The 26,842-nt window shown below is 40.1% G+C and overlaps 1 protein-coding gene across 1 annotated transcript in view; it reads left to right on the forward strand.

Moving 5' to 3' along the window:
• Positions 1-8,380: 8,380 nt before the first annotated feature.
• ZYG11A (zyg-11 family member A, cell cycle regulator) overlaps positions 8,381-26,842 on the forward strand; it is a 75,787-nt gene continuing 57,325 nt past the window's right edge. Inside the window, exons 1-2 of the mRNA XM_030325113.1 lie at positions 8,381-8,470; positions 22,249-22,414. Of these exons, the coding sequence (XP_030180973.1) occupies positions 8,381-8,470; positions 22,249-22,414 (256 nt within the window). The remainder of the gene's footprint in view (positions 8,471-22,248; positions 22,415-26,842) is intronic.

Below are 26,842 nucleotides of genomic sequence, written 5' to 3' on the forward strand. Positions count from 1 at the left end.
TCCAATCCAGTAGGCCTCTCCTCCCCACCACATTGTTACATAATAGCATGAGATTTCTTAGATTTTAGGCATTATGTGATTAAGCATCAAGTGAATGTTACAGAAAAGAATGCACCAAATGGTCACAGAAGTGGAGATTGTCCCTGAGGATGATGTTCTAGGGCAGCGTTAGTGTTAGAATGCTATAGAATCGTTAATGAATGGTCAAAATAAATATGATTGCTTCACTAATATACAAATATGAGATTAGCTGTGTTAGGATGACAGGTTTTTTTTTTAAGTTTTATAACTTCAAAAAGGAAAAATTGTAAAACCTTACTCTACCCTTCCCCCTCCCTCACCCTTTTGTCACAGTTTTTATTATGTAGATTGACCCAATCTCTCTTGACTGAATTCCTCCTTTCTTCCCATTATCCTTCCATCTTCTATTCCCCATTAATCTGCATTTTAGGAGTCCAATGAATTGTTCTAACTCCATTAACTCCTCGAATTGAGAGGAGGGGATGAATGGTAGAAACCATGAGCACTCACATTAATCATTTTTGTTCTTATAATTTAAGATTCTAATGCAGTCTCAAAATTTAGTCTTTACACAGGCTCCAGCCTATGAAAGAGCAAGTCCTAGGCTGGGAGTACCCACAGTGAGCTCTTAGCTTTCAGAAGTAAGCCTTTAGAACAAGTTTGGGGAAACGACACCAATAGCCAGATGCTGCAAACGAATGGCTTACTCCCATGCCTTCAGTAAGACAGCTGCTCAAAATCATCTTGCAATGACTCAGTCAAGGACCATCTCTAATGAGTAGCCCTTCTTGACTTGGGATATGACTACTAACAGCTAAGAAGAACAACAAAAACTCTTAGCTCAGGTGCCTGGCTGGCTCAGCACCACTTTGGGCACAGGGATTGGAAGACAAAACAAAACAAAACCTTAGCTCTCCTGTCACTTCACATTAATATACATTATAAAAGGAACCATTTTCAATTACATACCTAGAATGTTGTTGTCATATTTGAATATGGAAATTAAAGGGTTTCCAAAAACATATTTTACCTAATTCTCAGTCTCATCAATTTGGCCTTAAACAAAACCCTTCAAAACTGCCGATACTATGAATGATGAGCCAAGTACTGCATTTAACTCTCAAATATCTTGTAAGGAAAGATAATTATTCCCTACCTTTACAGATGAAGGGAAGCCTAACGAGATCAAATGACTTGCCTCAAATCATAAGATATAGAGGAACTTGTAGATTAAACCTAGACACTGTTTTGACACTAGTATCTCCACTATTTGTAGAACTTTTGCTATTTTGTAAAATTAGTACTAATGATTTTCAATGCAAAGCAAAGGTATAATCAAAATCCCTTTGAAACTGATTCATGAAATAAAGCACATTATTATTAGTGGATATTAGCAGTGGATTTAAAGATTTCCCCTTTAAAGACCTATGAGACTAAATCAACCATAATTTAGGTTTTGGGGTCAATCAATTAACACTATATGCCAAGTACTATTGGAAGGGGTCTATAATTTCAAATACTACCAGTTACTCGATAGATTCCAATGACTGACTTGGAATTCCAACGTAACTGGAAAGTATATCAAGGTAAGCACTATGCTAAACCTTTTTATGTGTATTTTCTCAGTTAAGCCTTGCAACAACCTTATAACAACGGTGACAATTATTCCATTTTATGGATACAGAAATTGTGAGGTATTAAATAACTTTGCCAGGGTCACAGACTATTAGGTGTCATAGTCACACATTAAGACTCAGGTCTGTCAGGCTCTGAAATCTATGCTCTTAATCACTGTGCTATACAGAGGAAAAATCCAATTTAACCATTAATGCCAATCTCAAATCCAATTTAAACCTTTCCTGTTTAGGGCTCCTGACACTTTGTGCTCCTCTGTGGTTCCAGTTCCTTTCTTTATTTCCTAGGCAGGCTCTTTCCATAACAAAGGTTTTATTGCTGATCACAATGGGAGAAATAAACCAAAGCTAACAGACATAGATATGGGTAAATCACAGATGTTAATAGCTCATCTTTGTGTGCTTCCTCAATGCCCGGAAAGAGACAAATACTCGCTCAAAGTCACAGACCTTTTCCCTTAGAAAGCATCCTATCTATTTGAAAGCCAAAAATAACACATAGGGTAGAAGTTCTATTAGCTTTTAAGTAACTGCCCAAAGGAGAGGTGAAGTGGAATTTGAATCCAGGCTTTTTTGACATCAAAGTTCATGATCTTTCCTCTATACTTCAGGTCCATGAGGCTTAAGAGATTTTATAAAATTCTTAAAGAATGTCAACCATGATTTAAAGAGATCTTGACTACAGTTTTCTAATTTCATTTCAAAGTTTAATTTCTTTATTTTGTTATTTTTAAAGATATTTTTATTAAGTTTATTTATTTTGAGAGAGATAGAGTATGTGAGGGAGAGAGGGGAAGAAAGAGGGAGAGAGAGAGTCCTGAGCAGGCTCTACACTTCAGTACAGAGTCTGATATGGGGCTTGAACCCATGAACTGTGAGATCATGACCTGAGCTGAAACCAAGAGTCAGACGCTTAACTGACTGAGCCACCCAGGTGCCCTATTATTATTGTTTTTAAGTAGGCTTCATTCACACCTAGCAAGGAGCCCAACATGGGGCTTGAACTCACGACCCTGAGATGAAGATATGAGCTGAGATCAAGAGTCAGATGCTTAACTTGTGGGACCCAAGGAATTTAACAAAAACCCCCTACCCCTGGACAAGCAGAGCAAGACTAACTCCATTTTATGCTACACCCACCATCTCATGTATAACCCCCACATGACCTACTTATTGCTTAAGACACTCCCCCACCCTAGTCAAGCCGCAGAGCACACCCTTACTGGAAACTGGCTCATACAGGAACGCGGAACCCCTAACCGCCAAAGAGTGTAAACCCTGCCTTTTGCCCGCCAAACTTGCGCGCCAATTCTGACCAGAGTGATAGGCTAGTTCAAACAGTTACTATAGGGTAAATTGTAATTCAACTGGCCACCTGCGTGTGGACTAACATGACTATGCAACTTTCTGTGTGTGTTACAATCTCATTGGCCACTGGCCCCTATAAAACTGCTACGCCTCTTAACCTAGGGGTCCAAGTCCCTGCTCTGCTGTGTTGGGTATACTTGGGCCCAAGCTCGAGCTTGCAAATAAACCCTCGTGCGTTTGCATCGGTATTGGCTCCTTGGTGGTCTCTCCGGATTCGAAATCGGGGGCATTACAAACTGACTGAGCCACCCAGGTGTACTGAGAAGTTGAATTTCTTTAAACTTCTCAGTTTATCTACATCTGCACAATCCTTCCCTACCTTTTCTTCAGAGTTGGCAGGAAGAGAGTAGGGTATGTCAGTGAAGGCTTTCTAGAGGAATTGACATCTAAGTGAGATTAAAAGGATCAATAGGAATTAGGTGGGGGTGGGGGGGGTAGAGTGAACAACAACAAGTGTGCAAAAGTACATTTCTGGGGGCGCCTGGGTGGCTCAGTTTGCTAAGCTTCCGACTTGGTTTCTGCTCATGATCTCATGGTTTGTGAGTTCGAGCCTGGCATCGGGCTCTGTGCTAGCAGTGCAGAACCTGCCTGGGATTCTCTCTCTCTCCCACTCCCTCTGCTCCTTTCCTGCTCACACTGGTGCATGCTCTGTTCGCTCTCTATATTTAAGAGTCTCTTATGTTTTGTTCCTGTTAGAGCACCATCTTTAAGAATTTTTTTATTCTTCATGAGATGGGAGGTTATAGGAGAGTTTTGTTTAGAAGGGTGACATGACTGTTTAAAATGATCACCCCATGGGACACCTGGGTGGCTCAGTTGATTAGGCAACCAACTTTGGCTCAGGTCATGATCTCACAGTTTGTGAGTTCAAGCCCCGTGTGGGGCTCTGTGCTGACAGCTCAGAGCCTGGAGCCTACTTTGGATTCTGTGTCTCCCCCTCTCTCTGCCCCCTCCCCTGCTCACACTCTGTGTCTCTCTGCCTCTCAATAATAAATAAACGTTAAAAAAATAAAATAAAATGATCACCCCAGCTCCTGTTTTGAGAATAGATTTCAGTGGAGCAAGGGTGGAAGCTGAGAAACCAGATTTGTAAAAATCCAAGCGGGGGCACCTGTGTGGCTCAGTTGGTTGAGTGTCAGACTTCGGCTCAGGTCAGGATCTTGCAGTCTGTGGGTTTGAGCCCTGTGTCGGGCTCTGTGCTGACAGCTCAGAGCCTGGAGCCTGCTTCGGATTCTGTGTCTCCCTCTCTCCCTGACCCTCCCCCATTCATGCTCTGTCTCTCTCTCTCTCTCTCTCTCTCTCTGTCAAAAATAAATAAACATTTAAAAAAATAATAAAAAAAAATCCAAGCAGGCAATGACAAGCCGTTGGCCCAGGGAAGAGGTAGAACATAGATAATCTCTAGATATATTTTGAAGATAGCACCAAGGGTTTCTTAAAAGGTAGGATAGGTGATATAAGAATAAAAAACAAGGGGGCACTTGGCTGGCTCAGTTGGTAGAGCATGGGACTCTTGACCTTGGGGTCATGAGTTCAGCCCTAATGTTGGACCAAGAGCCTATTCTTAAAAAAGGAGAGAGAATAAAAGAGTTAAAAATGATTTCCAAGATTTCATAAGCAACTGAAAATGAAGAAATTGCCACATATACTGAAATAGAAAAGACTGGCAAGAAAAGCAAGTTAGGGGGAGGATATCAAGAGTTTACTTTTGGACACATTAAGGCTGTTTATATAACCAGGTTGTCTATATGTTGAATAGACAGCTGGGTATGAGTCTGAAGTTTGAAAGTGAGGCATGGGGTAGACATAAAAAATAGGGATACATCAGCATATAGATTGCTTGCAAAGTGATGAAACTAGATAAAATCCCCACAAGTAAAAGAATGGATAGAGGAGAGGTATACAAGCACTGAGTCCTGGCATACACAAAGAAGTAGAATTCTGAATGATGAGGAATCAGGAGGATGAGAAGGAGCAGCCAGTGAGGTAGGTGGAAAAGAGAAAGAAAGAAGAAAGAGGTTGGGGGTGGGGGGTGGGGGGGGGGGAAGAGATGTATTCTGGAAGCTAAATGAAAGTATTATTTATTTATTTATTTATTTATTTATTTATTTAATTATTATTTTTTTTGAATGTATTTTAGAGAAGAAGAAATCACTTGGGTCAAATGCTGCTGAACAGTCAAATAAGATGAAGAATGAAAAGTGCATTTATCAACTTGACAAGAACTGTTTAGTGGAGTGGCCAGGGTGAAAGAAAATGGTAAGAGACACCAGGTACAGACCACACTTTAGAGAGGTTTTACTGTAAACAGAGTAGAAGAGATGGGGGGGAGTATGTTGTCAAAAGTTTAGAAGTAGTAGAAAAACCAATGAATTACCAAAGTAGTGATTAGTATAAGTTTCTTGTGCACACCAAAACCCTGCAAACCAAGAGCACTCAAAACCAAGAAATGGAATGAGGCTCAGGGGTTATAAAGCAGCTTATATAGTGAGAAAGCAGTGATTACTCTTCACAGTGGTTGGTTATAATATTAGAGTTTTCTTAAATGATAAGGAATTGATCAGTGGTTACCTCATACCAACCTTGGGAAACAGTTTAAGTTTTGCTTATTATTTTCAGAAACATAAGCAAGAAATGACCCAGGTTAAGTTAGCCTTGCAAAATAAATTAAATTAAACTTTGTACAACTAACTGTTTTTTTCTGTTCAGGGAATTTTTGGGGGTGGTCTCCATTTGTTTTTGACTTTTACAACCTGAATAATTAGGTCAAAAGTATTTTTTTGTTTTTAATTATGGAAAGAGTATGGGCTTTTTTTTTAAATGTTTTTTTAAATTTATTTTTGACAGAGAGAGAGAGAGACAGAGCATGAGTGGGGGAGGGTCAGAGAGAGAGGGAGACACAGAATCCGAAGCAGGCTCCAGGCTCTGAGCCATCAGCACAGAGCCCGATGCGGGGTTCGAACTCACAGACCGCAAGATCATGACTTGAGCCGAAGTCAGATGCTCAACCCACTGAGCCACCCGTGCGCCCCAGTATAGGCTTTTTTTTTTTAATTTATTTTTTATTTTTTAAAAGACTTTATTTTTGAAGTTATTTATTTATTTATTCAGAAAGAAGGAGAGAGAGCCAGGGAGGGGCAGAGAGAGAGGGAGAGAGAATCCTAAGCAGGAGTTCGAGCCCATGAACCATGAGATCATGACCTGAGCCAAAACCGAGGGTTGAATGCTTACCCACTGAGTCACCCAGGTGTCCCTTAAATATTTCATTTTTAAGCAATCTCTGCACCCAACATGGGGCTCAAACTTAACAACCCTAAGATCATAAGTGGGAGCATGCTGCACCCACTGAGCCAGTCAGGTGTCCCTCAGCTTGTTTATGTGCTGGTGTCAATGATCCAAGAAAGGGGACAAATGATAATTCAGGAGAAAGAAAAGATGTTGCTGGGTGATGTCTTTGACTAAGCAAGAGGGGATAAGATCTAGTGGACAAGTCCAAATACAGGAGCTGGCCTTAGGTAAGAGCAAAATAGTTGATAGTAATAGGCAGTAAGGCAAAGACAGTTTGCCCATACAGAGAGGTGGGTAGTTGTTGATGGTGAGAACTTAGGATGCTCTTTTTTAAAATTTTATTTTATTGCTTTTCTTTTTTTCAGTAAAACAGGAAGCTGAGAATATGTTTGGAGGAGGAGGTGTTGGAAGTTGGAGGATAGAGAAGTTATGAAATAATAGTCCACTGAAAATAAACTCCCAACATTGACTGGACTGGGAGTTAGAAAACTAGATTTTGATTCCCAGGTTTTCTGTTCATCACGTGGGTAAAATTTAACTTGTCTATTCAATCTCTCAGGTGTTCAGTTTCTCTGTGGGTAAAATGGAGATACCTACTGTAAATAACTTTTTAATGTTTATTGTTTGTTTTTGAGAGAGACAGATGGGGGTGGGGGGGGGAAGAGCAGAGAGAGAGAGAGAGAGAGAGAGAGAGAGAGAGAGACAGAATCTAAAGCAGGCGCCAGGCTCTGAGCTGTCAGCACAGAGCCAGACAGGGAGCTCAAGCTCACAAGCAGTGAAATCATGACCTGAGCTGAAGTCAGACAGTTAATGGACTGAGCCATGCAGAAGCCCTGGATTTTTTTTTTTTTTAATGAGGATTAAATAAAAGAATAAATGTGAAAGGAAAGCATTTTGCAAAGTATTTGTACTTGAAAAATAACTAACTTTTGAATCCACTTATTAAGGACTTGCTATGTGTCAAGCATTATCATAGTTTTATGTATGTTATCTTATTTAATCTTTACACACCAACCCTGGGCGCGAACACATTCTTATCACATTTTACTGATGGGGATGTTGAACTTCAGTGAAATTAAGAACTTTGCTCAAGGTTCACAAATTAGTAGATGGCTGAGCAGGCATTCCAATCCAGGGTTCAAATCTAAGGCTCATACTCTTAAGAACTACCCTTTTCAAGACATATTTTTACTTAAATTAGCTGAAGTGTACTAATTTACTGCTTTCAGGGTTTCTTTCTTGGAGCAGGTTATAAGGATTTTCTTAGTACCTTGCAGGTCACAAGAAAGCTGAGTAAAGGAAGTCAGAAGTGTTTTTGATACTTGATTCATTCAATGTCGGTAGGAGTTGGATCAACAGAGAAGAGTGATAAAAGAGGTGTTGTTACCACAGTTTTAGGAGAAAGGTCTTTAAAAATATATTTTTTAAAGTATATATATATCTATATATAGATCTATCTATCTATCTATCTATCTATATATATTCTAGGGGTGCCTGCCTGACTCAATCAGTAGACCATGGGACTCTCAATCTTGGGTCCTGAGCTGAAGCCCCACGTTGGGTATAGAGAGTACTGAAAATACATAAATAAATATTCTATTTTCCAACTTCACAGAGCTAGTCTGTGGGCATACTCTAGAGTGGCTACAGGAGTGAGGTATCAACCCCTGAGGTGTGGGTTTAAGGCAAGTTGGTCTCAGAGGCGTGAGTAGGAGTTGGGTGAGCGCTCTCTGTGGCGTTGGTGCGCCCAAAGGAGGACGGTTGGGCCCTGATAGGGTGGGGTGGTGGTCGGCACGGGTAGGCGAGGGGCTGGCCGGCCCCGGGGGCGGGGTCTGCGGCGGTCCGGCCTCCGAGGGAGGGGGAGAGGCCGCGGCGGGCGCGTGCGCGTGGTCACGCCGGGCGTTTCAAAACCCCTGCGGTCCAGACGGAGCAGCGTGATTGCTGCGTGCGCTGCCCGGGAGCGGGCGCTCCTCAGCTGCCTCACAGCGAGGTTCGACCCCTTGTCTCGCGGGATCCGGGTCCGCGCTCGACGCTCGCTCTCTCCTGCCGCCCCGCCGACGGGGGTCGCCATGGTTCACTTCTTGCACCCGGGCCTGTCGCCCAGGAATATCGTCCCTCCCGACGCTCAGAAGGATGCCCTGGGTTGCTGCGTGGTGCAGGTGAGCACCGGGGCGGGGACGCGAACCTCGGCGGGACGCCGCGCTAGCCAGGGAGTCGTCGGGGACTGTGCGAAGGCACTTGCTGGTTCGTTTGGCTGACGTGGGGTAAAGTCTGAAGAGTGAGCCGAGGCTGGGCTCCTGTCGTCGCCGGGGAAGTGCACGCTGGAAGGGAGTTTTCTGTCCCGGGCGTCCCAGCCTCTGGGCCGAGCGCTCTGACCTGGCGCCGCAGCGTTCAGGCGCGGCGAGGGCGAGTCCCGCCCCCCGGCTGACCCGAGGGCATCTCCTCCTCAGGTCTGCGATTCTCATCTGTGGAGGCAGCCTCCATTTGCTGAGTGGTGTAAGTTCGGACGTAAACTCTCTAGGCTTGGCCGGCAGTTGACGGTGGTGCTTATTATTGTCATAATGAACCCAAATGCCCCCGACCTCGACCGTACTGCCACGTGCATTGTGGACGTGGTACTCCGCAGAGACTGTGACCCAGCAGTCCCTAGTACCCGAGGCCTGTGCCCCAGAACTCTAGCTGGAAGCCGCTCGTGCGTCCGGCGAGGGGGTGGGGGGACTAGAACCCCAAGACTTGGAATTCTTTCAGTTCACGTGTACCCCCTTCCGCCCTCCCTCCACGGAATTCCTATTAAACTACACCTACAAAAATGCAAACCAAGAGAGTGTATTTTCTGCTGTGTGTTAAGTATCGCGTTTCTAGAGTAATCTGGTTATCTCTAGTCTTTTGTATGCATTGATAGTCTCCATTTTTCTGTGGTCTAGGGCAGTTGAGAACTCTAAAGGTTAGTTAATTTGCTTAAGAACCTGAACTTGACTTCGGGTGTTCTGGGGTCAGATTCCACATTCTACAACGCCCCAAGGGCCACGACTCTTAGAACTCAAAATCCACTTAAGGCTCAGCCTAAAATATGGAGGGAAGGAAACGTTCATTGAGGTTGTACTTTACGTGCAATACCTTGTTGGAAGATTGTTGTGCCCTACAACGATCTGTCCTGTACTTCTCTGTACTCTGTTGGATTCACTTTTAATGCTGCTTTATAATTTGTAAATTTGTTTGTAGCTAATGGAAAAGCTGGGTTTTTCAAGCACATTTTTTGTTGACGCTAATTGGAATTGAAACAAGATTTTTCCCTAGAAATCAAACCAACCCATTTTCTGCCTGGTTCCATAGTGTACTGCATACATTCGTTTTCTTGGTAAGATTTTATTTTCAATTAATCTTGAAAATTAACACATTTTCGCTTATATATATTTTCCCATTTATGTCATCTTTAATTTTATTTAGTAATGTGTTGTAGTTTTTGATAATAAAGGTCTGTGACATATTTTGTTAAATTCATCCCTATTTTTGATACTGTAAAAATATTTTTGAAAAACAATGCAAAGAATTTTTTGGTGTATTGCTCTTGTATCCTACAATCTTGCTAGATTCACTTTTTTTTTTAAAGATTTCTTAAGATTTTCGTCACAGTTATGTCATCTGCAAATAAAGACAGCTTAACTTTATTAAACCCTTTTAGTCTATGCTTTTTTTTAAGTCTATGCTTTTTATTTCCTTTTTCGAAATTGTATTTTCTCTAGAACCTTTGTAAAATGTTGAAGTGGTGAGAGTAAACATCTTTGTATTCTAGATCTTTCACCTTTAAGTATGATACTGGTTAAAGGTTTTTCCATAGATGCCCTTTATCAAGTTGAGGATGTTTTCTTCTATTCCTAGTTTGCCAGGAGTATATTTTAAAAAAAATATATATATTTTTTTATGTTTTTATTTTTGACAGAGAGAGAGAGAGAGAGAGAGAGAGAGAGAGACAGCATGAGCGGGGGAGGGGCAGGAGAGAGAGGGAGACACTGAATCAGAAGCAGGCTCCAGGCTTTGAGCTGTCAGCACAGAGCCCGATGCAGGGCTCAAATTCACAGCCTGAGCGATCGTGACCCAAGCCGAAGTCGGACGCTCAACTGACTGAGCCACCCAGGCGCCCTTGCCAGGAGTATTTTTAAAAGCATGAATGTGTGTTGAATTTTGTCAAGTGCTTTTTCAGCATTTATTAAGATTATATGTTTTTGTTGTTTTTCTGTTAATGTGGTGGACTTTCTAGATTGTGAATTTAACTTTACATTTACATCTAAACCCCACATGGTCATGATGTATTGTTTTTATATACCACAGGATTTTATTTGCTGATATTTCGTTAAGTATTTGTATGCCCCGTGTTTATGAGGGAGATTGCTCTCCAGAGATATTTTATCTAGTTTTAGTATCACGATAATGCTGGCCTCAAAAATGAATTGGGAATTGTTCCCTGTTCAATTTTTTTTCCTATTCAATTTTTTGAGTTTGTGGAGGATAGATATTATTTTTTGCCTTTTTAAAAATTTAATTATTTCTTTTGAGTAAACTCTGCCCTCAGTGTGGGCTCAAACTCATGACCCTGAGATTATTTCTTCCTTAGATGTTTAATAGCACTCATCAGTGAAGCCACTGAAACTAATTTCTTTGGGAGAGCTATTCATATACTTCATTTTATGTTTTATAAAAGCATCAATTTATCGAGTCATAACATTCCTAAATATGTATGCACTTATTAATAGATTGTCAGTTTTTGTAGTTATTTAAGTAATTTGCCTATTTCATCTGAGTTACCAAATTTATTGGCAAAATTGTTCATAGGATACCTTTATTGTCATTTTAATTCTTATAGGATCTGTAATGATGTTCCCTCTTTTGTTCCTGGTATTGGTGTTTTCTCTTTTTACTTTCTCTTAGTCTTTGTATCTAGGGATTTAATAATTGTTAGTCTTTTTGAAGAACTAACTTTTGGTTTTGATTTATATCCATTGCACATCTGTTTTCTCTTATTTCTGCTTGTATCTTTATAATTTCTTATGTTTATCTTTGGGTTTAACTTACTCTCTATCTTTTTAAGGTGGAAACTTAGGGCATTAAATTTATAAGTTGTTTCTAAATTTTTAAAAAAAAATTTTTTTTTTTTCAACGTTTATTTATTTTTGGGACAGAGAGAGACAGAGCATGAACGGGGGAGGGGCAGAGAGAGAGGGAGACACAGAATCGGAAACAGGCTCCAGGCTCTGAGCCATCAGCCCAGAGCCCGACGCGGGGCTCGAACTCACGGACCGTGAGATCGTGACCTGGCTGAAGTCGGACGCTTAACCGACTGCGCCACCCAGACGCCCCAAGTTGTTTCTAAATTTTTAAAAATGTTTCTAAATTTATTTTTGAGAGAGGCATAGCACGAGTGGGGGAGGGGGACAGACAGACACACACACACACACACACACACACACAATCTGAAGCAGGCTCAAGTCTCTGAATTGTCAGCAAAGAGCCTGATGTGGGGCTTGAACTCATGAACCTTAAGATCATGACCTGAGCCAATGTTGGACGCTTCACAGACTGAGCCACCCAGGCGACCCATACATCTTGTTTCTAATACAAACATTTCCTCCAATAGTGCTTTGGTTAATACCCATAAACTCTGGTATATTGTTCACAATATTTTCTAATTTCCATTATGATTTCTTCTTTGAGCCATGGGATGTTTAGAAATGTATTGCTTCATTACCAAATAGTTGGGGATATTTAACATATCTTTTTTTTTTAAGGGGGGGAGGGGAGAGGGAGAGAGAATCCCAAGTAGGCCCCTCACCCAGTGCAGAGTCCTTCACGTGGCTTGATTCTAGGACCTGAGCTGAAATCAAGAGTTGGGTGCTCAACCAACTGAGCCAGTCAGGCACTCCACACATCTTATTTTTTTTTAAATTGACTTCAAACGAGGGGTGCCTGGGTGGCTCAGTCGGTTAAACGGCCGACTTCAGCTCAGGTCATGATCTCTCGGTCCGTGAGTTCGAGCCCCGCATCGGGGTCTGTGCTGACAGCTCTGTTCTGTGATTCAGAACAGGCCGAATCTGAAATCAGCCTGTTTCAGATTCTGTGTCTCCCTCTCTCTGACCCTACCCTGTTCATGCTCTGTCTCAAAAATAAATAAACGTTAAAAAAAAAAAATTGTAAATTGACTTCAAACATAATTATTGTTAGAGACCATACTCTATGATTTTAATCCATTTGTATACATATATTCTAAATGTTTATTTATTTTTGAGATAGAGAGCACCAGCATGGGAGGGGCAAAAAGGGGTGGGGAGACAGAGGATCCAAAGTGGGCTTTGCACTGACAGTGGTGAGGCTTGAACTCAGGAACTGTGAGAATCATGACCTGAGCTGATGCTGGACACTCATCAGACTGAGCCACTCAGGTGCCCCTTAATCCATTTACATTTATTGAGATTCGTTTTATGGCTCAGATATGATTTATCTTGGTGCACACTTATGTGCACTTAAAGATATATATTGTACAGCAATATATATGGGTTTTATCTATGAATGTCAGGTGAAGTTGGTTGATAATGTTAATTTTCTATATTCTTACTCCTTTTCCAGCTACTTGTTTTTTATCAGTTGTTTGATAAAAATCCAACTCTGGATTTTTCTTTTTATTCTTTGAGTTTGCTTCATGAATTTTGAAGCTGTTAGTAAGTGCATATACATTTAGGAATTACGTCTTCCTGATGAATTGATCCTTTTATCTTTATGTATTCTGGTAATAGTCTCGCCTTGAAGTCTTTTTCTGACATTAATATAGTTAACTCCGTTTTCCTTATGATTGGTATTTGACAATCCTGTATGGTTGTTCACGTTTAAAGCACATCTCTTGTAGGAAAGGTCTTTTATTCAGTCTGACAGTCTGCCTTTTAAATCAGAGTAAATATGATTATCAAAATTGTTGGGTTTAAAGTCTGCTGTGTTGCTGTGTTTTATTTGTCCTGTTTGTCATTTTGTTTCTTCCTTTCCTGACTTGAACACTTTTCAAGTTTCATTTTATCTCTCCTATTGACTTGCTAGTTCTGCTGCTCTCCTCTCCCTTCTTCCAGTCTTTCCCTCCTCCCCCCTTCTGTCAGTCTTTAATGGTCACTCAAAGGTAGCAGTTTTTAAAGTGTGGATTAAGGACCTCTGTGGTCTCTAAGGCCCCATTTTCTTTTCTTTTCTTTTTTTTTACATTTATTTATTTTTGAGAGACAGAGACAGAGCATGAGCAGGGGAGAGGCAGAGAGAGAAGGAGACACAGAATCTGAAAGCAGGCTCCAGGCTCTGAGCAAGCTGTCATCACAGAGCCCGATGTAGGGCTTGAACCCGTGAACTGTGAGATCATGACCTGAGCCAAAGTTGGATGCTCAACTGACTGAGCCACCCAGGCGCCCCAGCGTGGAATTGGGTTTTTAACTTCTTTTATTTCTAAATGAATTAATACAGGTTTTAAAGATTTCTGAGTTTTAACTTATGTAGTAACATGTTGATAGATAGAATCCAGTTTTTAAGAGTATAAAGTGGTCCTAAGACCAAGAAGTTTGAGAGTCACAGCTCTGGGTTTTAAAATACACATTTGACTTGATCACATTCTACTTTAAAATATATCAGTTTAGGGGCACCTGGGTGGCTCAGTTGGTTAAGCATCCGACTTCAGCTCAGGTCATGATCTCCCTGTTCGTGAATTCGAGCCCCACATCTGTGCTGACAACTCGGAGCCTGGAACCTGCTTCAGATTCTGTGTCTCCCTCTCTTTGCCCCTTCTCCACTCAGGCTCTGTCTCTCAAAAATGAATAAACGTTAAAAAAAATTTTTTTTAAATATAGCAGTTTACCTTAAAACAGTATTCTTTGATTTTTTTTCCCTTTTGTTTTGTCCTTGGTGCTAGTGAGATAATATACCTCTTACTTCTCCATGTTATAAATTGCACAATTTATTTCTTTATTTTTGCTTTGATCAGTTATTTCTTAAAGACATTAGGAAATAAAAAAGTTTTTCTCTTTATCCACGTTTCCATTTCCATTACTCCCTTTTTCTTAAATCCCAAATATTCATCTTCTTTCCTTTTTCTTCAGCTTAAAGAACATTTAACCTTTCTTATAGTGTAGATTGGTTGGCAACAAGTTCTCTCTGCTTTTTGTTTGAGAATATCTTTATTTCAGCTTTATTTCTGAAAGCTATTTTAATTGTACTTAGTTTTTTTCCCCTATTGTACTTTTTTGGGAAAGATTTTGTTTTATTAAATTTTTTTAATGTTTATTTATTTATTTTGAGAGAGAGAGAGCAGGGGAGGGGCAAAGAGAGAGAATCCCAAGCAGGCTTTGCACTGTCCGTGCAGAGCTGGATGTGGGGCTCAAACTCACAAACCTTGAGTTCATAACCTGAGCCAAAATCAAGAGTTGGACACTTCACTGACTGAGCTACCCAGGCACCCCTCAACATAAGAATTTTTGAGGAACACAGTCTATAGCAAGGAGTGAGGGCTAATTTTAAAGGAGTGATTTGGGGGACACAGCCCAAGGCAACCTTAACAAATCATTAACAAGTCTTAACAAATGTTAAGAATCTTGATGAGATTAGTGGAATCTTTATGAGAGAATGGAGGGAGATTTGAGACCTGGAGACACAGGGAGGAAGGCCATGTGAAGATGAAGACAGAGATCATTTATGCTGCCTCAGTTGGGGAGAGCCAGGAGCCTCTAGAAGCTGATAACAGTTTTTCCCTTGAGCCTTCAGAGGAGAATGGCCCTGTTCTCAGGGGACTTGTTTTCTGGACTTCTGTTCTCCAGAACTGTGAGAGAACAAATTTCTGTTGTTTTTAGCCATCTCATTTTTTTTTCTCAGTCTTTATTTAATTTATTTTTTTAATTTACATCCAGGTTAGTTGTAATATAGTGCAACAATGATTTCAGGAGTAGATTAATGCTTCTTACCCATTTAGCCCATCCCCCCTCTCACAACCCCTCCAGTAACCCTCTGCTTGTTCTCCATATTTAAGAGTTTCCTCTGTTTTGTCCCCCTCCCTGTTTTTATATTATTTTTGCTTCCCTTCCCTTGTGTTCACCTGTTGTCTGTCTTAAAGTCCTCATATGAGTGAAGTCATATGATTTTTGTCTTTCTCTGACTAATTTTGCTTAGCATAATACCCTCTAGTTCCATCCACGTAGTTGCAAATGGCAGGATTCCATTCTTTTTGATTGCCTACTAATAGTCCAGTGTGTGTGTGTGTGTGTGTGTGTACACACCAAATCTTCTTTTTTTTTTTTTTTTTTTTTCACCGTTTATTTATTTTTGGGACAGAGAGAGACAGAGCATGAACGGGGGAGGGGCAGAGAGAGAGGGAGACACAGAATCGGAAACAGGCTCCAGGCTCTGAGCCATCAGCCCAGAGCCCGACGCGGGGCTCGAACTCACGGACCGCGAGATCGTGACCTGGCTGAAGTCGGACGCTTAACTGACTGCGCCATCCAGGTGCCCCCAAATCTTATCTATTCATCCATTGATGGACATTTGGGCTCTTTCCATACTTCAGCTATTGTTGATAGTGCTGCTATAAACATCGGGGTGCATGTGCCCCTTTGAAACAGCATACCTGTATCCCTTGGATAAATACCTAGTAGTGCAATTGCTGGGTCGTAGGGTAGTTCTATTTTTAATTTTTTGAGGAACCTCCGTATTGTTTTCCAGAGTTAGTCATCTCATTTTTTGTGGTAATTTTAGCCACACTAGGAAACAAATACATGTTCTAACTTCATTCACCTCCCTTCTGTCTTCTTTGAGAGTTTCATGTTGTCAGAACCAAACTGACAACAGGGCAAGGGAATCTGTTCAGGAGATCTGCTTAATTCCAGTAGAGAGCAGGGTAGAGAAGATTAAGGAGTGAGTCTGGGTAGGAGGTACGTGGCAAGTGCTATAGTACAATTCTGCTTACATAAAGTTTACAGACATGGAGAACTAAATAGTATACAAGATAATGATTGCCTCTGGGTGAAGGGATGGGAAATAGCATCAGAAAGGGACTGCAAACATATTGGTATATTCATTTTAAGCTATGGGATAAATACAAAAGTGTATTTTAAAAATATAATATTTTATTTTTATATTTGAAATGTTTTATAAATTTTCTTTAATTTTTTTAATGTTTATTTATTTTTGAGAAACAGAGAGACAGAGCATGAGCAGGTGAGGAGCAGAGGGAGAGGGAGATACAGAATCCGAAGCAGGCTCCAGACTCTGAGCTGTCAGCACAGAGCCTGACGTGGGGCTCGAACCCACAAACTGTGAGGTCATGACCTGAGCTGAAGTTGGTCATTTAACCGACTGAGCTACCCAGGTGCCCCTGAATGTTTTATAAATTTCTAAATATCTTTTATGTGGATTTAGTCTTTAGTATACTATATTTTTATTTTTGTTCTTTTTAAAAAATGTTTATTTTGAGAGAGAAAGAGCGAGAGCAAGTGCACAGGGGAGGGGAAGAGAGAGCAGGAGAGAGAGTATCCTAAGCAGGGTCCTCGACGTTAGTGCAGAGCCCTGTGCAGAGCCCTATGCTGTGCTCAGTCCAACAAAATGTGAGATCATGACCTGAGCTGAGATTAAGAGTCAGTGCTTAACTGATTAAATTAACAGATTCAGTGCTTAACAGATTAAGTGCTTGACTGACTGAGCCATCCAGCCATCCCTACTATGCTATATTTTTTTAAATGGGGCTGTCATGTAGTAATATGGCAAATAATGTTAGAAAATCTTAAAACTAAATATTTGGGATAAAATGTTACAAACATTTGCAAAGTAAGAGAAATCCCCAGCACCCCCACCTAATCCAGATAAAGTGGAAAACATCACTGTAAGCAGACCCTAAATCTTTGACATTTACCAATATCAATAACTTGGGATTGGAGGCTAGGCTTTTGCCAAAATCTGGGAGGGAATTTGAGTGGATACTGTAAACTATAACTATATATATAATATAAACTAATATGGGCTAACAAAGGCTGGCTTTACTTTAGTGAAATGGTAGATCTAAAAAAATTTGCTTATGGGAAAGGGAAATGGGGAATGCTGTCAGTTTTGGCGTGGATTTTGAGTAGAAAGATACCTCCTTAAAATTTGCTACTGGGGTGCCTGGGTGGCTCAGTCAGGTATCCAGCTTTGGCTCAAGTCACAATCTCGCAGTTGATGAGTTCGAGCCCTGCATAAGACTCTGTGCTGACAGCTCAGAGCCTGGGAGCCTATTTCAGATTATGTGTCTCCCTCTCTTCGTACCTCTTTCCCCACTTGTGCTCTTTCTCTTTCAAAAATAAATAAACAAAAAAACAATTTGCAGGGCGCCTGGGTGGCGCAGTCAGTTAATTCGTTCGACTTTGGCTCAGGCCGTGATGTCAAGGTTTTTAGTTCGAGCCCAACATCAGGCTCTCTGCTGACAGCTCGGAGCCTGGAGCCTGCTTTGGATTTTGTCTCCCTCTCTGCTCCTCTCCTGTTCGCATTGTGTCTCTGTTACTGTCTGTCTCTCTCTCTCAAAAATAAATAAACATTAAAAAAAAATTTGCTACCATAGGCTTGTCTTCACACACATTCAGGGTTTTTTGTTTGTTTGTTTATTCTGAGAGACAGCACAGCTTGGGAAGGGCAGAGAGAGACTCCCAAGCAGGCTCCACACAGTCAGTACAGAGCCCAACGTGGTGCTCAGTCTCATGAACCACAAGATCATGACCTGAACCAAAATCGAGAGTTGGACACTTAACTGACTGGGCCCCACATTTAGGGTTTCTTGCTTGGTTCAGGAAATCTATAGTTGAGAAATTATCAGGGTGAGCCTTGGTAATTCCCCTGAGGTAACCATAGTTTTGCAGAATCTCTCTGATGTGAACATCTTTTTTCTTCTTCTTTTAAGTTTATTTATTTTGAGAGAGAGAGAGTGCAAGAGAGAGAGAGAGAGAGAGACAGAATCCCAAGTAGACTCCACGCTGTCAGTGCGGAGCCCAGTGTGGGGTTTGAACTCATGAACTGTGAGATCATGACCTGAGTGGAGATTAAGAGTCATATGCTTAACCAACTGAGCTACCCAGGCGCCCCTGTGACATGTCTTCTACCCAGGCCTCATAGGAGTCCAGTAAATAAAATCCCATTAAAAGTGCGTTCACAATCTTAATTTATGAGCCATGAATCTCCATGAGTAAAATTCAACAGAATCAACAACAGGATTACATTCCAGGAAACTTAAGGAAATGGATTATTAAAACACTATAAGTATATTTAAAAGTAAAGATATAAAAGATGAAGTAAGTCATGAAAAAAGAACAATATACAATTAGACTGTGAAGAAATATATACCACTAAACAAAGAGATAGTGACCTGGGAGATAGATGTGTGGAAATTACCCACATGAAGTATAATCTCCATTTTCCCATGGGCCTGTAAACCAATTCTGGCTTTTAAGACCTAAGTAGAAGTCTCCTGAGACTCTTTCAGGGAATCTTTTTTGCTTCCCTCAGTCTTTTGGACATGAATTCTGACCTGGGGAGTTGGAGCAACTAAAATTTTGGGAATGCAAAATGGTAGATCCATTTGGCAAGAACAGGTTGGCACTTTTCTTTTTTTAATTTTTTTTTTTAAACGTTTATTTATTTTTGAGACAGAGACAGAGCATGAACGGGGGAGGGGCAGAGAGAGAGGGAGACACAGAATCCAAAGCAGGCTCCAGGCTCTGAGTCATCAGCCCAGAGCCTGACGCGGGGCTCGAACTCACGGACTGTGAGATCATGACCTGAGCTGGAGTCGGACGCTTAACCGACTGAGCCACCCAGGCGCCCCGGCACTTTTCTTATATAAAGTTAAATACAGACTAGTAGGAAGTGTGGAATCCCAGGGACCCAGGAATCCCATTCCTAGGAAACTACCCAAGAAAAACGAAACCCAGATTCACATAAACTTACATGAATATTTATAGCAGCTTTCTTCAAAACTGTCTAAAACTTTAAATAATACAAATACCCTTAATGATAAAATTGTGGAACATGCGGTATAATACTTCTCAGCAATAAAAAAGGAACTAATTACAAAAACACAACATGGAAGAATCTTGAATGCTTTATGGGGAGTGAAAGAAATCAGATTCAAAAGGCCTACATATTGAATGATTCTATTTATATGACATTTTGGAAAAGGGAGAACTCTGGGGACAAACACAGATTTGGTTGCTTGGGGTTGGTGGGAGGGATTGTCTACAAAGGGACATGGGAATTTTTGGGTTATAGAACTGTTCTCTATGTTTATTATGGTGGTGTGGCACATGACTATGCATTTGTTAAAATTTGTGGAACTAAGTACATCAAAAAGTAATTTTTTTGCTATATGTAAATTAGACCTCAATTAAACACACACACACACACACACACACACACAGAAATGAATAGGAAGAAAGTGATTACAGTAGTCTCCCTTTATCTGAGGTTTCACTTTCTGTGGTTTCACTTACCCTAAATCAACTGTAGTCCCGAAGTAGGTCATCGTTTGTTTTATTTTATTTTATTTTTTTAACGTTCATTTATTTTTGAGAGAGAATGTGAGCAGAGGAGGGGCAGAGAGAGAAGGAGACACAGAATCTGAAGCAGGCTCCAGGCTCTGAGCTGTCAACACAGAGCCCCACATGGGGCCTGAACTCACAGACCGTGAGATCATGACCTGAGCCGAAGTCGGACACTTAACCAGCTGAGCCACCCAGGCACCCCTCAGGTCATCTTCTCTTGGCATATTGTCAGAAAATCATTAGTAGTCTAATGCTGCTTCACACTGCCTGTGGCATTCACCTCACTGCTTTTCATCATGTAGCCATTTTATCATTTCATATCCTCACAAGAAGGATGAGTACAGTACAGTTAAGATATTTTGAGAGACAACATTGATACAATTTATTACAGTATATTGTTAATCTCTTACTGTGCCTAGTTTATAAATTAAACTTTATTTTAGGTATGTAGAGGAGAAAACAGTCTGTATCAGGTTTGGTACTGTGGGCAGTTTTAGGCATCCACTGGGAGTCTTGGAACGCATCTTCTGTGGATACGTGGATAAGTGGGGGACTACTGGATAGCATGTGAACTTATTGGAGAAATTTAGTTATGAAGAGGAGTAACTGAAGAGAATGTGGGTTTCGGCAGAAGCTGTTTTTGTTTTTAAGGTATATAGCAGAACAAATTATATGTTAAGAATGATCCATTTGAGGACACTCTGAAGATGTATGCATGAAGAAATGATAGGAGGGACCAAGGCAAGGGGGGATGAAGTCAGTCAGCACATGTGGAAGTGTTGGGCTTTGCAAGGAGGTACACATTTTCTTTTTTTGTTTGTTTTTGTTTTTAAAGTTTATTTTTGAGAGAGAACGCACACAAGCAAGGGAAGAGCAGAGAGAGAGAATCCCAAGTGGAGCTTGAACTCAGGAACCATGAGATCATGACCTGAGCTGAAATCAAGAATTGGATGCCTAACCCAGGTGCCCCGCCCCCCCAATATTTTCCATGTAAGAGGAAAGTAAAGGAAAGATGCATGCATTTTCCGGCTAAATTTGATGGTGAGATGGCCTCATTTTTCTCCATGAAGTGAGTCAGATTCTGATAGCATAAAATGCATTTGAGGAATAAGTAGAAGGCATGGAATAATTCTTGCCTGATGTTGGGAGAGTACCCTGTCTTGAAGACCTTATGGACAGACAACTGTCTCAGAGCTACGGAGGGCTAATTTGAAGTTAATGATTATGAATTTGCTGTGACATGCTATGTTATGGGAATCTTCCTCCTTCCCATAGATGATTAGCTGCTGTGTGTTGCCACAAAAAACTAGTTGGTAGAGTTCTTCTAAGAATGTAGTTTTGTCTGGAGAGGGAATAAGGAGTTGAGGGTATTTGCAAAGGAGTAATTTTTACTTTGGATCATGGAAGGAACTTAATCATTTGAAAGTGGTGTGGAAGTCAAGGAATTATTCCATGTTGAAGCCTCTGACAAAGGTAACAACCTCTGTTTGACCTATGTCTATCTCTTCGTGTCTGATGCAGTGCCATGCCTTTCAAATATTTGTTGGATAAACAAATGCCAGTTTCTCTTAGAGGAGAAAGAGACCATATGCCTCTTTACTCTCACCTCACTGTCAGTTCTTACTCTTCTACAGCAGCCTGGTATAGCACACTTTTACATTGTGAACACTTGAGGGTAAGAATAGGCAGGCCTGGGGCACCTGCACGGCTCAGTCAGTTAAGTGTCTGACTTTTGGTTTTGGTTCAGGTCATGATTTCATGGTTTGTGAGTCTGAGCCCCGCGTCAGACTCTTTGCTGCCGGTGGAGAACCTGCTTGGGATTCTCTCTTCCTCTCTCTCTGCCCCTCCCTGGCTCGCACTCTGTCTCTCTCAAAATAAATAAATAAACTTAAAAAAATACACTTAAAAAAAAAAAAAGAATAGACAGGCCTTATCCTCTGGGACATAGTAATCACTGAGTAATAAGTATTTGTTGAGTGAATGACCATGTGATATCTGTTTGAGTTGCCCCTTGTGTTTCATTGAAATTGTCAGATTTCTTGATTGTATTCCCCACTATTAGCTCCAAAAGGATTAAAATAATATTTTGCTCATTGCTGTATTTTCAATGGCCGGCACACAACAGGTGATGAGTGAAGGATTGAGAGAACTTATTTTTTTTTTTCAAGATACAACAGAAATAGATAAAATCTTCCATTCAGTTAACAGTTGGAATAAGGTGGTTTCGTTACATATAAATCATGTAAGTCACTACTAGGGTAAGGAGAATGTATCTTCAGATATCCTTACCAACTAGTTTGATGTCTTTTGCATGGTCTACTTCTGTGCTGAGTTTTTCTGGATGTATTCTAACAAAGTTTGTTTTCTAGGAGGAGGCATCTCCCTACTCTTTGGTCAACATCTGCCTGAACTTCCTGATTGCTAACCTAGAGAAATTGTGTTCTGAAAGATCTGATGGAACATTGTGCCTTCCAGAGCATTGGAGTTTCCCTCAGGAAGTAGCTGATCGATTCCTTGGGGTGATGACATGGCAAGGTAATAATAACACTCTTTTATTTTAATTTTTTAAAGTTTATTTCTTTGAGAGAGAGTGCGCACTCGTGAGCACTCTTGGATGAGTGCACGGGGGAAGGGCAGAGAGAGAAGGGGGAGAGAGAGAATGCCAAGCCCATGTGGGACTCGATCCCATGAACTGTAAGATCATGACCTGATCCGAAATCAAGAGTTGGACACTTAACCAACTGAGTCACCCAGGTATCCCTATTTAATTTTTTTTGATAAGGTTTCTTTATATTGTAGTCTTAAAGCATTTTACTGTTTGAAGAGTGCTTTCATATCCAGTTCCTGTTTTACTCCTCACAACAAATGGATGGGAAATAGGGAAATAATTTCCATTTTATTTGTGTGGAGATTTGAATCTCAGAGTCTTTCTGGGATCCCTTGCAGGAAATTTGTCTTGTTTCTAGGTTTATCCTGCTATTAGCTTAGCAGAGTGAAGACAATGGAGAACTAAACCAAGTTCCCACTCATCTGTTTGCTCTCTAGCTTTTGAAGTGCTGTTCCTATAGTCTTGTCTCCTACTCTTTTCGTTGTGAATACGAGACTTAAAAATCTTTTCATTTACTTCCCCTTGTAGTGAGGCTTTCAAAACCTCACCAAAAGTTGTTATTTTACTTTTTGATTACAGCCTTCCTGGTGGATGTGAAGTATTTATTGTGGTTTTGTTGCATTTCCCTAATGAGTAATGATGTTGAGCATTTTAAATGATGTTTAATTTATCATGTTACTGTTTTTTTTTAAGTTTATTTATTTTGAGAGAGACAGTGCAAGTGGGGGATGCGCAGAGAAAGAGGGAATCTCAAGCAGTCTCCACACAGTCTGTGCAGAACCCAGTGTAGGGCTTGAACTCAAAACCATGAGATCATGACCTGAGCTGTAATCAAGGGTGGGACACTTAACCAACTGAGCCACCCAGGCATCTCCACTTTTTTTTTTTTTTTAAATGTTTATCAGTTTTTTCTTAATATAAAGGCTTTTGGTAACAAATTACTGAGATGTGTTTCACATACTATATCATTCACCTACTTAAAGTGTACAGTTCAATGGTATTATTATTTTTGTTTTTAGCGATTTGGGCGGCTGTCATCACAATCAATTTTAGAACATTTTTTGTCACCTCAAAAAGAAACTCCTTACCCATCCCCCAATCCTAAGCAACTACTCATAGACTTTTTATTGTTGTTTTTTTTTCCTGAACATTTAATATAAATCAAATTGTATAATATGTGGCCTTTTATATCTTCTTTGGAGACATGTCTATTCATATCCTTTGCCCAGTTCTTTCTTTTTCTTTTTTTTTTCCTTTTTATTTACTTATTCTTTTAATTTAAAAAAACTATTAATTTTTTAGTTTACATCCAAGTTAGTTAGTATATAGTGCAACAATGATTTCAGGAGTAGATTCCTTAATGCCTGCATTTAGCCCACCCCCTCCCACAACCCCTCCAGCAACCCTTTGTTTGTTCTCTATATTTAAGAGTCTCTTATGTTTTGTCCCTCTCCCTGTTTTTATATTATTTTTGCTTCTCTTCCCTTATGTTCATCTGTTTTGTATCTTAAATTCCTCATATGAGTAAAATCATATGATATGTGTCTTTCTCTGGCTAATTTCACTTTAGCGTAATACCCTCTAGTTCCATCCACGTAATTCCAAATGGGAAGGTTTCATTCTTTGTGATTGCTGAGTACTTTTTTTTTTTAATGTTTATTTATTTTTGAGAGAGAGAGAGGGAGGGGCAGAGAGAGAGGGAGAAATAGAAAATCCCAAGCAGGCTCAGCACTGTCAGCACAGAGCCCCAGAAATTTAAAAAAAATGATCACCATGATAAATCTAGTTACCATCTGTTAACCATACAAAGGTTTTACAGTATTACTGACTATATTCCCTATGCTGTACATTACATCCCCATGTCTTATTTTCTTGTTACAAGTCCCTTATCAGTTACATGGTTGCAATTATTTTCTTCCATTCTATGAATTCTCTTTTCACTTTGCTGATAGTGTGTTTTGACTTAGAAACAGTTTTAATTTTTTAATGTTTATTTCTGAGAGAGAGACGAGTGCGAACGGGGGAGAGGCAGAGAGAGGAAGACACAGAATCCAAAGCAGGCTCCAGGCTCTGAGCTGTCAGCACAGAGCCCAATGTGGGGCTCAAACTCACAAGCTGCAAGGTCATGACCTGAGCCGAAGTCGGATGCTTAACCGACTGAGCCACTCAGGTGCCCCAAAAATGGTTTTAATTTTCATGAAGTCCAATTTATCTATTTCTTTTCTGGCTTATGCTTTTGGTATCATATCTAAAAATTCATTGCCAAATCCAAGGTCCTAAAGATTATACCTGTATTTTCTTCTAAGAGTGTTGGTTTTTTCACTCCTACACTCTTAGGTTTTTGGTCCATTTTGAGTTTATTTTTGTATATGGCATGAAGTGTAAGAGTCCAGCTTTATGTTTTCCATGTGCCTATACAGTTGTCCCATCACTATTCGTTGAAAAGTTTATTCTTTCACTATTGAATGGTGTTGGCACCCTTTTAAAAAATCAGATGACCACAGAGCATTGTGTTTATTTCTTACCTTCATTTCTGTTCTGCGAAGCAATATGTCTATCCTTTGTCTGTATGACCCTATCTTGATTGCTGTTGCTTTGTAGTAAATTTTGAAATTCGAAAGTGAGAATTCTCTTTTTAGGATTGTTTTGGCTATTCTGGGTCCTTTATATTTCTGTATGAAGTTTAGAACCAGTTGGTCAGTTTCTACAAAGAATCCAGCTGGGATTTGAATAAGGATTGCATCAAATAGGTACGTTAATTTGGAGAGCATTTCCATCTTAACAGCATTAAGTCTTCTGATGATGAACATGATGTCTGTTTATTTAGATCATCTTGAATTATTTTCTAATGTTTTGCCATCTTAACCATTTGAAATCTTCATGAGTTTGGGTTAACTTTCTATTAAACTAGACTTTCATCTCTTTGAACAGTGTTTTCTAGTTCATGTATATAAGTTTACACATCTTTTGTTAAATTTATTTCTAAGTATTTTATTCTTTTGATATTATTTTATGTGGAATTGCTTTCTTAATTTCATTTTTGTTATTTACGTATTTATTTACTTATATTTATTTATTTTTTTGAGAGAGGGAGAGGGGCAGAGAAGAAGGGGCAGACCCTGGGATCATGACCTGAGCCAAATCGAGCTTAACCAGCTGAGCCTCCCAGGTGCCCCTTAATTTCATTTTTGGATTGTTCATTTTTAGTGTACAGAAATATAGTTGATTTTCTTTTTGAAATGTACAAAACTAGAAAATGTAAATAAACCTCAGTATATTCAACCTGAACAATTATCAACTCATGGCCAATCTTGCATCATCCACACACCTACCCACCTTTGTCCTGCCCCCACATATTTTGAAGTAAATCCCAGGTATTATGTTATTTCAACTGTAAATGTAGGTGGGGAGTGGGGCTTGTAAAATGTATATACATAACCGTAATTTTAATTTAACACTTAAAATTTTAATATTCGTTTTTTAATATCAGATAGTGAGCGTTCATTTTGACTGATTGTCTTACAACTTTTATTTTTTTTTTTTAATTTTTTTTTCAACGTTTTTTATTTATTTTTGGGACAGAGAGAGACAGAGCATGAACGGGGGAGGGGCAGAGAGAGAGGGAGACACAGAATCGGAAACAGGCTCCAGGCTCTGAGCCATCAGCCCAGAGCCTGACGCGGGGCTTGAACTCAGGGACCGCGAGATTGTGACCTGGCTGAAGTCGGACGCTTAACCGACTGCGCCACCCGGGCGCCCCTTGTCTTACAACTTTTAAAAACCTTTGTTTGAATTGGTATCTAGGTGAGGTCCATATATTGTGATCGGTTGATAGGGTTTTTAGCCCTCTTTTGATCTACAGGCTATCTCGTATTATTTTGCAATATGTATGTTATATGTGTATATATCTCTATCTTTGTGTGTGTGTGTGTGTGTGTGTGTGTGTAAGACTTTATTTTTTAGAGCAGTTTTAGATTTACAACCAGATTGAGGGTACACACATGTGTAGCCTCCCCTATTGTCAACGTCACTCATTAGAATAGTACTTTTTTTTTTTAACCAAGGATGATGCTACCTTTGACACCTCATAGTCACCCAGAGTCCATGTTTTAGTTTAGGGTTCGCTCTTGGTGTTGTGTATCCTGTGGGTTTGGACAAAAGTATAAAGACATACCCATCATTATATCATAAAGAATATTTTCACTGTCCTAAAAATCCTCTGTCCTCTGCCTGTTCATACCTTCCTCCCATGCCTGGCAATCACTGATGTTTATATTGTCCCCATAGTTCTGCATATTTGGAATCCTGTGGTATGTAGCCTTTTCATATTGGCTTCTTTTACTCAGTAATATGCA

This window comes from Lynx canadensis, chromosome C1 (genome assembly GCF_007474595.2).
Source record: "Lynx canadensis isolate LIC74 chromosome C1, mLynCan4.pri.v2, whole genome shotgun sequence".
Classification (NCBI taxonomy): Eukaryota; Metazoa; Chordata; class Mammalia; order Carnivora; family Felidae; genus Lynx; species Lynx canadensis.